A 13149-nucleotide genomic window follows, 5' to 3' on the forward strand; every position below is an offset into this window, starting at 1 on the left:
CAGGTGGGTTTGGGGTGGGCCCTTAGTCTTAGGGGGGGAGGCCAGGGCTGCAGGCAAGGGCAGGCAAAAGGAGTTCAGAGTGAGCACACAAAGTCATAGGGTGTCTGTGGACTGCCTGCAAGTCCAGTCCAGTAGCAAGAGAAGGTTGTGCATGCTCTTACTTTCTCCAGATGTGTTTTGAAGTTCCAGATCTATGCATAGCATCTTCTCCTATAGTTGGGAGGTTTTAAGTTAGAATCAAAGGCATAGGAGTGGAATGCAATCAAAACTCCAAGTGTTCACATGATACATCTACCACTGTGATCTGGAAGAGGATATATCTGAAGAATGGGAGGTTCTGATCAGTGACAGGTGGATGTGGGCATGGGAGGGAATTCAGAATCTAGGAAGAGTGCAGTGCATAGGGCTTCACTTCTGATCTGCATCATGAGCTAAGACTGAGCAGAGTATTTGACACACAGTAGGTGTTCAATAAACACGTATAACAGCTCATGAATGAACCAATGAATGAATGATCTTCCCCTACAGCTTCTGCATGGGCTTTGACACATTGCTCAAGTGGAGAGAAGACCCTGCAAGGACCTGTAGGTGACCCCCAAACCCTGCCTACACTCTGTTGTCCTGGCACAGACATGATCTTTCTGCATACCCTCTGACGTTCTACCCTCAGGGCTTTGGAGCTGAGTCAAGGGAAGATGTGGGGTGATGGCCTTGGCGGGTATCTCTACTCCGAAGTATGGAACTTCACATGACTTTGCTTCTGTTCGAAAGAGAATAAACGCTACCAAGTCAAATGTTGGTGGCTTGTATCTGTAATCTTAGCTACAGAGGAGGCTGAAATCTGAGGATTGAAGCCAGCCCAAGCAGGAAAGTCTGTAACACTCTGATCTTCAATTAACCACTAAAAAGCTAGACATGGAGCTGTGGCTCAGTGGTAGATCATCAGCCTTGAGGGGGAAAAAAGCTGAGGAACAGTGCCCAGGCCCTGAGTTCAAACCCCAGTATTGGCACCAAATTAAAAACAAAACAAAGCAATCCAAGTAGACAGATGTGAACCCTCTCCCTGATTGTGAACAGGTCTTAGTTTTTCACATCCCTGTTCATTATTATCCAGGGTTCCTGAAAGTGTGATTATATTTGCATAGACAGATGTTTTGAAATTCCAGGTCTGCTGGGTAAGCATTTAAAAAAATCCTGAAATACATAAAAAATAATACAAAAATATCCTCAGAGGTACCATTGTAGACTTACAAAATCTTGCCATTGCATTGTTGTCTTCTTTGGTTTCCATTTAAAAAGTTTTGTCCTGAACTTGGTGTTAATCCTCCTTCAGCAGGATTGTATACTTTTATAACATGTGTATTATGTTTCATGTTTAAACACCATACTCTTCTCCATGCTTTTTGGAACTTCATTTTCTATTGCATGTTGAAACACAAATTGTATCATGCTGATACATGTAGCTCTGCTTTATTATTTTTCCTTTCTCCTTGGGTCTCATATGGTAAAAATTCATGAACGTATCTCATCATGAATGTTACACTTTATCCAGCATCTCTGCTAGCTTTGTGACAAACATTTTGTGTTTTAAAACTTTTTATTGTGAAGATACTATACAGAGGGGTGACAGTTACATGAGTAAGGTAATGAGTACATTTCCCATTGAGCATTATTACCCTCTCCTTTGTTTCCCCCCCACTATCCCTTCCCTCCCATCTCTCCAACTCCTCCCTCCCTCTTCAAGTTGTAAAGTTTGTTTTCAACATAGTGTCTTGTACATCTCATTGTTACAATGGGTCAAGCTGTATCCTTGTTTCAGCATTTTGTTATTTCCCTCCCCTCTCCCAAATTAGAACAATGTATATACAAGATGCTGGGCACCAGAATCAAATACAGTGACAACAGAGGTTATACCATGGGGGAAGAACATAAAAAAGTAACAAAAAAAATCACATAGTACATTAAAAACAACAGCAACAAAGAAAATACCTCTTGTGTCCATATCTTGGGGTTCATTTCACTTAGCATCATCTTATATGGTCATCTGTACATAGCTTTTGACCCTTTCTGCTGTGTGACAAACATTTTTGTGTTTGTCTTCCCTGGGTGCACAAGGCAAGCCCCTCTTGTTTCCTAGGTAGCACTCCAGGTGGTAGTATTCATACCACCTGAGTTTTTGTTATTGTTGTTGTTATACACAAAACAGGTTTTCAGGTTTTGCTCAAATTATACCCTTCCTATTTTTTTTTCGGGGGGGGGGTCCGGTTGTGGGGCCTGAACTCTGGGCCTGGGTGCTGTCCCTCAGCTCTTCAGCTCAAGGCTAGCACTCTACCACTTGAGCCACGGCGCCACTTCCAGCTTTTTTTCCTGCTTATGTGGTGCTGAGGAATCGAACTCAGGGCCTCATGCATGCAAGGCAAGCGCTCTACCACTGAGCCACCTTCCCAGCCCTGCCCTGCCTATTTTATCTTTAGCTATATATTTTTTTTTCTGGTGCATGAGTGGTAGGTGATATATAGAGCTTATTTTTTGTCTACAATAATAAACTTTATTTTTAATTTCATTTTTTGGTCTTTTTTTGAGCTGGGGCTTTGTGCTTATTTGTAATCCTAGCTATTCAGGAGGCTGAGATTTGAGGATCATGGTTTGAAACCAGTCCAGGCAGGAAAGTCAATGAGATTCTGATCCCTAACCACAAAAAATAAGTCAGAAATGGAGCTGTGGCTCAAGTGGTAGAACATTAGCCTTTACCAAAACAGCTCAGGGATAGCACCTAGGCTCTGAATTCAAGCCCCAGGACCAGCACAAAAAAATCAATAATAATTCATTAATTTTTATTGCTGAAGTAGTATTTCATTATATGGATGCACAATTTGCTTGACCATTTGCTTGACCATTAGCTTGTAAGTGAATGTATTTTGATTGGTTATTTCTTGTGTTTTGCTGTTCCAAATAAACCTATTATGGATATTCAAACATATGACTTGTTTTGTTGTTTGTTTTACTGTGCTTCATCTTCCAATCCAAGAGTTCGTGTGTCCCTGTGATGATGAATTTTCAGTGTCAACTTGACCAGATGAAGGGACCCACACAGCTGGTAAAGCATTATTTCTGGGTTCATCTGTGAAGACACCAGAATCAGTGAACTGAATCAGGAAAATCCCCATCACTCAGTGTGGACATGCAATCATCAAGTGGCTGAGAACTAAAGATCAAAAGAGCAGAGGAAAGACAAACTTGCTCTCTCTTCTCGTGTTGGTACACCATGTTCTCCTGACTTTGGACATTAGAATCTTGATTCTGCTGCCCTTGGCTTTGAGACTTACCCCAGCACCTCGTCCCCTCCCCCACCAGGTCCTCAGAACTTTGACCTCAATGAGGTCAAAGCCACCAGCTTTCTCATGTCTCTAGTTTGCTTATGGCACATCATCTTATTCTCTGTAATTGCTTGAGTAAAACCCATGAATCTTGTTCTACCTACCATTTATCTCTATCTATATATCTGTGTATCTATCATCTATTCATCTTTTCATTCTCTTTCTGTAGAGAACACTGATTAATTATATTTGATTTTTCTTTGAGGAAAATATCTTCTATTTATTTCTGATTTCTTCATCAATGCTCATAGGTTTTCACATGTTTTACATATCTAGATATAGATATAGTCAGATTTATGACCCAGATTTCATTTTTGAGCAATTCAAATAGTGTGAAGGTTTTTAAAAGTATTTTAATTTATTCATTGTTAATATGAAAGTGTTGTACAGAGGGGTTATCATCTTATTGGTTAGGTAATGAGTAGATATCTTTTGGTGTGAAGTTTTTAATTTTTGCTTTCACAAGTTTGTCCATGCTATCCACAAATGCACTTCATTTTTGTAATGTTGGTCATTTGCCTGGAAATCAAGAGCTTTTTGAGTAAGTTCTTTGGAACTTCCTACCAAGACTATTATGCATCATTTGCATTACAGTTTAATTTCTTTCAAGGCCTTTTCTTTTCTTTATGTCCTATCTTATTGCTTTGTCAAGTACTTCCAGTACTGTGTTAGAGTGCTCAAAGAGGAAGGAAAGCTGTCAGGAGAAATCATGTGGAGCTGGGCTGCCCATTGCACTCCTGGTGCACACAGTAGCCAAAGGGAAACCATGTGTTCAACACTAAACTATATCCAAATGCCAAGTGTAACATGGATGAATTCAATAGAATGAAGTAGGTAAGAATGACTTTCTATGAACTTAAACAGATTGAGCCTGGAACTGGTGGCTCATCCCTATAATCCTAGCAACTCAAGAGGCTGAGATCTGATCATCAAGGTTTGAACATGGCCCAGGCAGGAATGTCCATGAGACTTCTATCTCCAATTAATTATCTGTCGATGTTGGGGCTTGAACTCAGAGCCTGGGTGCTATCCCTTTTGCTCAAAGGCTAATACTCTATGACTTTGAGCCACAACTCCAGTTCCGTTTTCTTTTTTCCTTCTTTCTTTCTTTTGAGCCGGTCCTGGCTTTTGAACTCAGGGCCTGACTGATGTTCCTGAGCTTTTTGCTCAAGGCTAATGCTCTACTACCTTAGTCATAGCTACACTTCCAGCTTTTTGATAGTTAATTGAAAATAAGAGTCTTACAAGGTAGGAGCCAATGGCTCATGCCGGTAAACCTAGTCAGGAGGCTAAAATCCAAGAATTATGCTTCAAGCCAGCCCTGGCAGGAAAGTTCATGAGACTCTTTTCTCCAATTAATCACTACAAAATTGGAAATGGGGCTGTGGCTTAAAGTGGTAGGGCACTAGCACTGAGCAAAAGAGCTCCGGGACAGCACCCAGGCCCTGAGTTCAAGCCCCATGATTGACAAAAAAAAAAGTCTCACAGACTTTCTTGCCTGGACTGACTTTAAACTGCGATCTTCAGATCTCAGTTTCTTGAGTAGCTAGGATCACAGTGTGATCCACTAATGCCCAGCCCCCATGAGGATTCTTCCCTTTAGAGGAACAGAACAGTTGGAGAGTGTTGGAGCTGCACACTCTCTTTCTCCACAAGGAAGACCAAAGATAGTTGGAGTTGGGTATTTCTCTAGGTAAATGCATCTCTGGTGGACCCCACCAGGTTAAGCTCTGATAAAATACTCGCTTGTGTTGAACATGTAGGAGTCTAGAAGTCCCCAACTGAGGGAACATGTCCCAGACAGAGCTGATGAATACAGCCAAGCAGGGACAGGACGTGGGAAAGTTTCCAGGAGGAGCAGGGCAGGCCTGGAGAGTTCCATGAAGTTCATACCACACAGAGGGATGATGCATCTCCCCTTCCTGCAATCTGCCTCCCCCAACCCTGAACACCAGCAAAGCAGGGTGTAGAAACAAGTGCATGCCTCAGACATCCATCCCTTAACCTTCACATATGCAAGTTACATGATGTGGCCAGATGTAAACCAGGAGGCAGATGAGGCCTCAGGTGAAGCAGCTGGCCCTTCCATGTACCATAAGGAACTTGGGAGTCCCAGAGGGGACAACTGATCTCAGAAGGTGGAGACGGCAGGGATGGCACACAAATTGAGTTTAGGAATTCAGAGAGGTGAATTCAGGCCATTGGTGAGCAACTGGTCCTTTGAGACAGGGGATCCTTGAAAAGTTGTATTTGATCTTCCTGTCTCCATCTGGTACCAAGAGTACCAATAATGCCCTATGGTTATTTTTGTTTTTGTTTTCCTCAAGAATATTCCAGACAAGATTGCCTTTAATATCTGCTACCACACTTCAGGGCTAAAAAGTACCCAAACAATCAGAAAAAGACTTCTTATCCCAGGTTGAAGATGACAAGATGAAGTCAAGGGTGACCTGCCCAGCTCCTGGTCAGGTCCTCACCCCAGTCACTCACCCTGCCTTCCTCCTCAGCTCCATCTGGCGCAATGGGAAATGGCCTTGGTGCTTTCTATATAGAAAATACAGAGTCTGTGGTTGGAGGTTAGCTCAGTTGGTCACGCTCTGCCAGTGAGCTAATGCATCAGATACTGAATTTGAATCTGGTCTTGGACCAAAGAAACAAGAGAAAGAAAAAAGAAAGAAGAAGAGAAAAAGAGAAAGAGGAAGGAAGGAAGGAAGGAAGGAAGGAAGGAAGGAAGGAAGGAAGGAAGGAAAGAAAGAAAAGAGAACACAGAGTCTGTGAGGTGATGTGCCTGCCCAGGACTACAATATGCATAACCCTAGCCGCTTATATTAACCCCTAATCCCCAGCTTGCCCGACCAAGCAGCTATCCATCTAAACCCACTTTCTCCCCTGGAATGAATCAGCAAATGGTTCCTTTTGTTGAATACAGTGACGCAGATCCCTTTGGTCCACATCACACCAACTTTGGGTTATGTGAACCAGTTATCTCAGCAGAGGGGTTACAGCAGTGTGGCACTTCAGGAGCATGTGACTTCTGCTCCAACACTGAATGGGGCTGGGGAATGTTCCTTCTACCTCCAGATGAGTGGCTCTTCATGAAGCAGGTACAAGACAAAACCACAAGCCAACCAACCATATCTGAGGCTTAAGACTTAAGGGCAAATTCTTCGTAGCCAAGCAAAAGCTCAAAAACCTCAAGATGGGGTTCAGGTCTTAGTGGATGGAGCTCAAGCCCCAGTGAACAATAAGCATTCTTTCCATGAGGTGAATATTCTGAACTGTACCCTGGGTAACTCCTCCTTGTGTAGCTTCCTGTGTTAGTGGATTTCTATTTCCCAATACCAATACAGACTCTATGACAAACCACTTCCTCTTTCATGGAGAGAGGCAGGGTGCCTCATCTTTGCACACAGCAGAGTCTGGATTCTCCCCAACACTGACAGCAGGACACAGCAGACTGCTGAGGTCTCCATGATGCTCATTCCTGATTCTTGGCCCCAGTCTCCTTCTCCTGGCCTACTACTGATCCTCCTACTGGGATTCACAGGTGAGCATGGCCCTGAGCATATTCCCAGTTCCTAATCCAGCCCTGCCTGTGGACTTCCAGATAAACCCAGGCACAGCCACAGGAGACAAAGACAGGGCACTGAGAGCCTATAGAGCTAGACACTTGAGCCCTGTCTGTGGTGTCATCACCTACAGCAGGTGACCAGAGGCATCCAGTCAGAGTGCTTCCAACCATAGTCATGCCTGTATAATATTTTAGATGATAACCTGCTTTTCAATAGGATTATTATATTATGCATAATATATAATAATACTTATTATATTTACCATTCCTCATCTCTCGATGAAGCAACCTGCCCAAGGCCACAGAGAAAGCTTAGGGGCAGCTGCTTGAGTCTGTCTAGCTCTAAGGCTAGAATTTTCTGCTCATCCTCTGAAGACATGAACTCATTTGTCAGGCCTGACTATAACAATGCCCAGTGTGCTCAGTGAGAAAAGAAATAGATATGTAGCTCCTTGGCTGGAGGTCCAAGATCAATGTGTAGGCAGGGTTAGCTTCTCTTCTTGCCTTGCCCTGGGCATCTTCTCCCTGTCTTTGCACGTGGTCTGTCTTCTGTGCGTTTCTGTGTGTCTTCTTCTAACAGCACCAGTCCTTTTGGATGGCCCTCCCCCGACAACCTAATTTAAATTAGGTTAGTTAAATTAGCATCTGAGTAACAGCTCAGACCTTGTCTCCAAATAAAGTCTCATTGAGGTAAAGGGGCTCACAGGACTCACAAGTCAGCAGGTAACAGGTCCCCACAGACAGCCCTGCTCATCTGGCTTTTCTCTTGGGAACTTTTTTTTCCCTCTTTTAGGACAGCAAGATGGAGGCCTGTCTTAGCACAGGCCAGGACACCCTTCCCTGCTCACACCTCCCCCAACAGGCTGTTTTGCCTTTGTCCCCCTTTTGTCCATAAAGCTGACCCAAGGACCAAGTCCTGGGCATAACAGCCTTTCTGGCTCCACAGGTCGGGCCTGTGGTTATATGATCCCACACTTCCTAAAGGGCTGGGGGCCAACTTTTACAAGTATTTCTACTACATATACACTGCACCCAAATGAGCAGTGAGAGGTGACTGGCTGAGCCCATCTGAGGGGCAGGCAGGGCTGTCAGAACTTTGTTTATTCATTTGCTGAAAGCCTGCCTCGTTCCTGTGATAGATCCTCCTAGTATCCCAATTGCAAATGGGGAAACTGAAACCGAGAGTGGAACTTGTCCACTGTCACCTCCCCTGGTCAGTGGAGATGCTGAGATTGAAACTCAGTTTTGTAAGTATAGGTTTATTTCTTTTGTCCCCTCCTTCCTTCTTTCCTTCCTCATTTTATCCTTCCTTCTTTCCTTTGTCCTTCATTTTTTTCTCCTTTTTCCTCATTCTTTCTCTGTCTTTCTATCTCTGTTCATGCCTCTGTCTCTGTTTCTGTCTTTGTCTCAATCCCCCTCTCTCTGTCTCTGTCTGTCTGTCTGTCTCTCTCTCTCTCTCTCTCAGCTGGATATTGAGCAAAATGGCCCCATTCATGTTAAGCCATACCCTACCACTGGTGATACCCACAGCCCCCTAGATATCCAGATTTCTTTCTTCTTGCCGTGTTATGTTACTCAGCCTTTCAGTGCAGGTTGATTGCAGGAAGGAAGGCAAGAATGCAACCTGCACTGTGACCACTGCCTGTTGCACAACTCAGAAAAAAAAAACAAAGTTAAAACCCAGTGTTGTTCCCATGTAATGTGTGATGTGTTCTTTACCTGCATTTTATTCAACTTTCAATATGTAGCTTCATTAGGCCTCCAAAAAACCTTATATACTAGCATGGCAGATTACCCTGCTACATTTATGACTTGTGTGTGTGTGTGTGTGTGTGTGTGTGTGTGTGTGTGTGTGTGTGTACACTAATGTTAGTCTTTTACCAGGGTAGAGGTGAGGCGGAAATGAGCAGATGAAAGACACAGAGACACCTGGCTGCGGTACCTACATCTATGCCGTCCTTTGGATCTGAAATCTCTCAGCTCCTGTGTGTTAAAAGCTTGGTCTCCAGAATGGCCCACTGGAAGGCTGTGGACCTTTGAGAGTTGAAGCCAGTGGGAGTTCTCAGATCATGGTGGGGACACATCCTTGAAGGAGGAGGGACCCTGGCCTCTTCCCTTTCTGTCTCATGCTCCAGCATTGAGGTGAACAGGCTTTGGATCCCCTCATCCTCCTCACCGTGAGGTGCTGACTCCCCATAGACCCCAGAGCAACAGGGACAACTTAACCTTCACTGACTCCTCTGAAGCTGCAAGCCAAGGCAACCCTTTTTACTTGATAGGTTGATTTGTCTCAGGCATTTACAGTCACACTAATGGGAAGTTGGCTAACACAATCTATAATACATCCATGTTTGTTATCTATATGTGTGTCTATTTACACATACCCATCTATATCATCTAAGATAACTGAAAACTTCATACCCATCTACATCATCTAAGATAACTGAAAACTTTTTGTGGGCAATCTGGAGTGATAACTCCCCTCTCCACATGTCAGACACTGTCAGAAATGGTGTATGACTCTCCACCTCATGTGGTTAATATGTCCCTGTCACTCTACTTTACCAAAAAGGAGACAGGAACCCAAAATGCTCCAAGGCCACTCGATGAACTATCCTAATCTGAGGACCTCATGAGTGTTTATTGACATTTTTTTCCTTTTGATACTGAACTCAGAGCTTCATGCTTTTGAGGCAAGTATGCTATCATTTGAGCCATGTCCTTAGGACTTTGTTCTAAAGTTTGTTTTTCCAGTGGCATCCTATACTTTCTCCCTGGTTAGCCTTGGACTGAAATCCTCCCTCTGCATCTCCAGCAGCTGGGATTACAGGCCTGTACAACCACACCCAGTGGGAATGGTTTTAAGCATTAGTTTGTTAGACAATGTGCCCAGATATGACACATGATCTTTCAACAGTCTCTGTCAATTATGTGGAGGGGGAAGTGAGTTTGTGGTGTTCTTAGCAGGTCCTTTCTGCTTCCGGATATGCAAATAACCATTGGTTTTGGCCAAACTATTTACATAGGAAAGTCACTTTGTTACTGGGTCATTTCCACAGAAAATATCTCCAGTGGCCCATGGAGAGCTCACAGTGAGCAATCTATACACATGAATACTAGATATCTACTACATGCTGGTAACTCTTATGGGAACATGGATGCATTGGTGAGTAAAAGAGGCAGAGTCATTGTACTAGCCTCTACTAGGGCAAATGACAGGAATCAGTACCCACCACCACCACAAAATAAGGATAAGTGTAGTAAAGAAGAATTCACAGGTGGGTAAAGGGCTCAGAGAATCCACGTGAGAAATGCACAAAACCAGAAGTATCTGGGTGGTCATCACTGAGGGGAAAATCTGAGTAAAATTTAGAGCAGGTGCCGGGTAAAGGTTCTGGCTGCCTGGGAGAGGGGCTTCCTGATGGGGCACAGGCACATAATGCCCAGAGAATCATTTTGGCTTTCACACTTCACGTGGTCTGGAACATGAAATTGTATAAACTGAGATGAAGTACTGGTTTGGATTTTGTTGTTGTTGTTGCTTTTTCTTTGTACTGGTCCTAGGCTTGAACTCAGGACCTGTGAGTTGTTCCTGAACTTTTGTGCTCAAGGCTTTAGCATCTGAGTACCAGCTCCAAAGAAGAAAGATGAGACAGTGTGAGTGACTTTCCCATCATAGGTCAGATGAGGCCTGCTGCCTCCAGGAAGCACTTCTGCTTGGTGGCCAAGGCGTCTTTCAGGCCTCAGCCCTAAGGACTCACTGTGTGCCAGGCTATACAAGAAATTCATGGGAAGCAGCAAGTGGCCCAGGCGGAGGTTCTGCTCATCCTCACCTCCATGATTTCCTGATGTCTTCTTCACAAGCAGCACTGAGGAGACTCCTGAGGGCTCAGGTTCCCTGCTCAGTGCCTGCCCTCAGATGGAAGGGGCTGTGAGGTTGGGCCTCTGCCCTGGCTCTGTGTCCGCACCCTGAATTAGGTACTGAGGTGCTGAGGCTCTGAGCAGAGCTTTGTCATCCACCCAGGCTCAGTTCTCCTGTGGATGACATGGAGACTCGGGTGAGGCAGCAGAGTTGCTCCCTTGAATTTTTCTGTCAGGCCTAGGGACTTCTTACCTCCAGACCCTGTGATCCTCAGCACACATAGGATCATCCACCACCAACCTTAACCCCCTTTTCACACGAGAGAGCCAAATCCCAGATATGGTCAGGACCAGGAACTAGGATCAGATCCAGGTCATCTTCACAGCAGATGCTAGAAACCGTCTCCTCAGAGGAGCAAGGCCCAGCAGGTGCTGAATCAACCAAGAAAACAAAGGAAGTAAAACAACACAGCAACAAAGAGAAAAAGTCCTCGTGTTTCCATTTCCAGGAGTTCATGTAGATAAATATTATTTGATATACAACATAGCTATTGCACCTATATGACCCTAGCCTCACCCTGCATGAATGTCTAGAGACTTGAATAATTGATCATGGCCCAGCTTATTTTTTTCTTTTACCATCGATTGGGTTTACTTGTAGATTTTTGGAGGGTAAGTGAGGCACAGAAATGATGGGAAAAAGGGTGAGCAAATGAAACAGTGATACTCACTAGACACTATGTTGGAAATCAACGATACAACTTTTGGGTGGGGATGGGAGGGAAAAACTAGAAGAGAGGTAGGGAAGGGGTGACATTATCCAAAAGGAAATATACTCTTTAATTGACTTATTTAACTGTAACCCCTCTGGACATCATCTTTATACTAAAAATAAATAAATTTAAAAGAATAAAAAGGGATGGTAGGGGGAAAAACAAAGGAGGAGGCAACAATGCTTGATAAGAAATGTACTCATTACCTTGCTCATGTAACTGTAACCCCTCTGTACAGCATTTTCACAATAAAAAACTTATCTTTTTTTTTTTTTTTCATTCCTCTCTTTTATTTTTATTTTTATTTTTTTTTTCTTTTTTTATTGTAAAGCTACTATACAGAGGGTTACAGTTACATGAGTGAGGTTATGAGTACACTTCCTCTTGAACATTGTTACCCCCTGCATTGTTTTCCCCCTACCATCCCCTCCCTCCCTCCCTTCCCCGAGGTTCTTCTTTTTTTTTTGATTGTGATTAAATGATTACATAATTTCAAAGTCACAAGTTCATTCTAACTTCCCTAGAGCAAATTGTCTACCACAGTCTGTAATATATAACAGTGTTCACATGTTATATACCATATTTGTGATCAGCAGCATGAGGATATTTAGTAGTGGTTCAACCAGATGAGCGGGAGTTCTTTGTTCCTTAAGTCCTGTTAGTTTTGTCGTATCACCTAACCTTTTGGATTTAGCATCCACTTATCAGGGAGACCATGTACCGTTTGTCTCTTCGTTCTTGGCTTACCTCGCTCAACATGATTCCTTCTAGCTCCATCCATTTCCCTGCAAATGCCATTATTTTGTCATTTCTAATGGCTGCATAATATTCCATTGTGTATAGATACCACAATTTTTGGATCCATTCATCTGTGGTGGGGCATCTAGGTTGTTTCCATATCCTAGCTATTGCGAAGAGTGCTGCAATAAACATGGAGGTGCACGTGTCCTTGTATATTGGTTCCTGTTGTTCAGGGTAGATGCCTAGAAGTGGTATGACTGGGTCGTAAGGGAGGTCAATCTTTAGCTTTCTAAGGACCCTCCAGACTGCTTTCCAAAGTGGTTGTATAAGTGTACATTCCCACCAGCAGTGTAATAGGGTTCCTCTTTCTCCACATCCCCTCCAGCATTTGTCGTTGGCTGATTTGTGGATGTGGGACATTCTGACTGGGGTAAGGTGGTATCTCAGGGTTGTCTTTATTTGCATTTCCTTCACCACCAGGGATGATGAACATTTCCTCATGTGTTTCTTTGCCATTTTTATTTCTTCATTTGAGAAGTCCCTCTTTAGTTCCCTTGCCCATTTAGTAATTGGTTTGTTAGGTTTGGGAGGGATTAGTTTCTTGAGTTCCCTGTATATACAGGATGTTAACCCCTTGTCTGATATATTGCTGGTAAATATTTTTTCCCAATTAGTTGGTTGTCTTTCTAGCTTAGTTGCGATAGATTTAGCTGTGCAGAAGCTTTTTATTTTAAGGTAGTCCCATTTGTCGAGTCTCTCTCCAACTTGTTGTGACCCTGGGACTCTGTTCAGGAAGTTCCTTCCTGTGCCTATTAGTTCAAGTGTC

The 13149-nt window shown here is 43.5% G+C and overlaps 1 protein-coding gene across 1 annotated transcript in view; it reads left to right on the forward strand.

The window, feature by feature from the left end:
• The first annotated feature begins 6768 nt into the window (after positions 1–6768).
• Positions 6769–13149, forward strand: part of LOC122120260 (signal-regulatory protein beta-1-like) — a 103888-nt gene continuing 97507 nt past the window's right edge. The window contains exon 1 of the mRNA XM_042694434.1: positions 6769–6924. Coding sequence (XP_042550368.1) covers positions 6849–6924 — 76 coding nt within the window. The 5' untranslated portion in view covers positions 6769–6848. The remainder of the gene's footprint in view (positions 6925–13149) is intronic.

This window comes from Dipodomys spectabilis, unplaced genomic scaffold (assembly GCF_019054845.1).
Source record: "Dipodomys spectabilis isolate Male_0828 unplaced genomic scaffold, ASM1905484v1 ptg000175l, whole genome shotgun sequence".
NCBI classification, from domain to species: Eukaryota; Metazoa; Chordata; class Mammalia; order Rodentia; family Heteromyidae; genus Dipodomys; species Dipodomys spectabilis.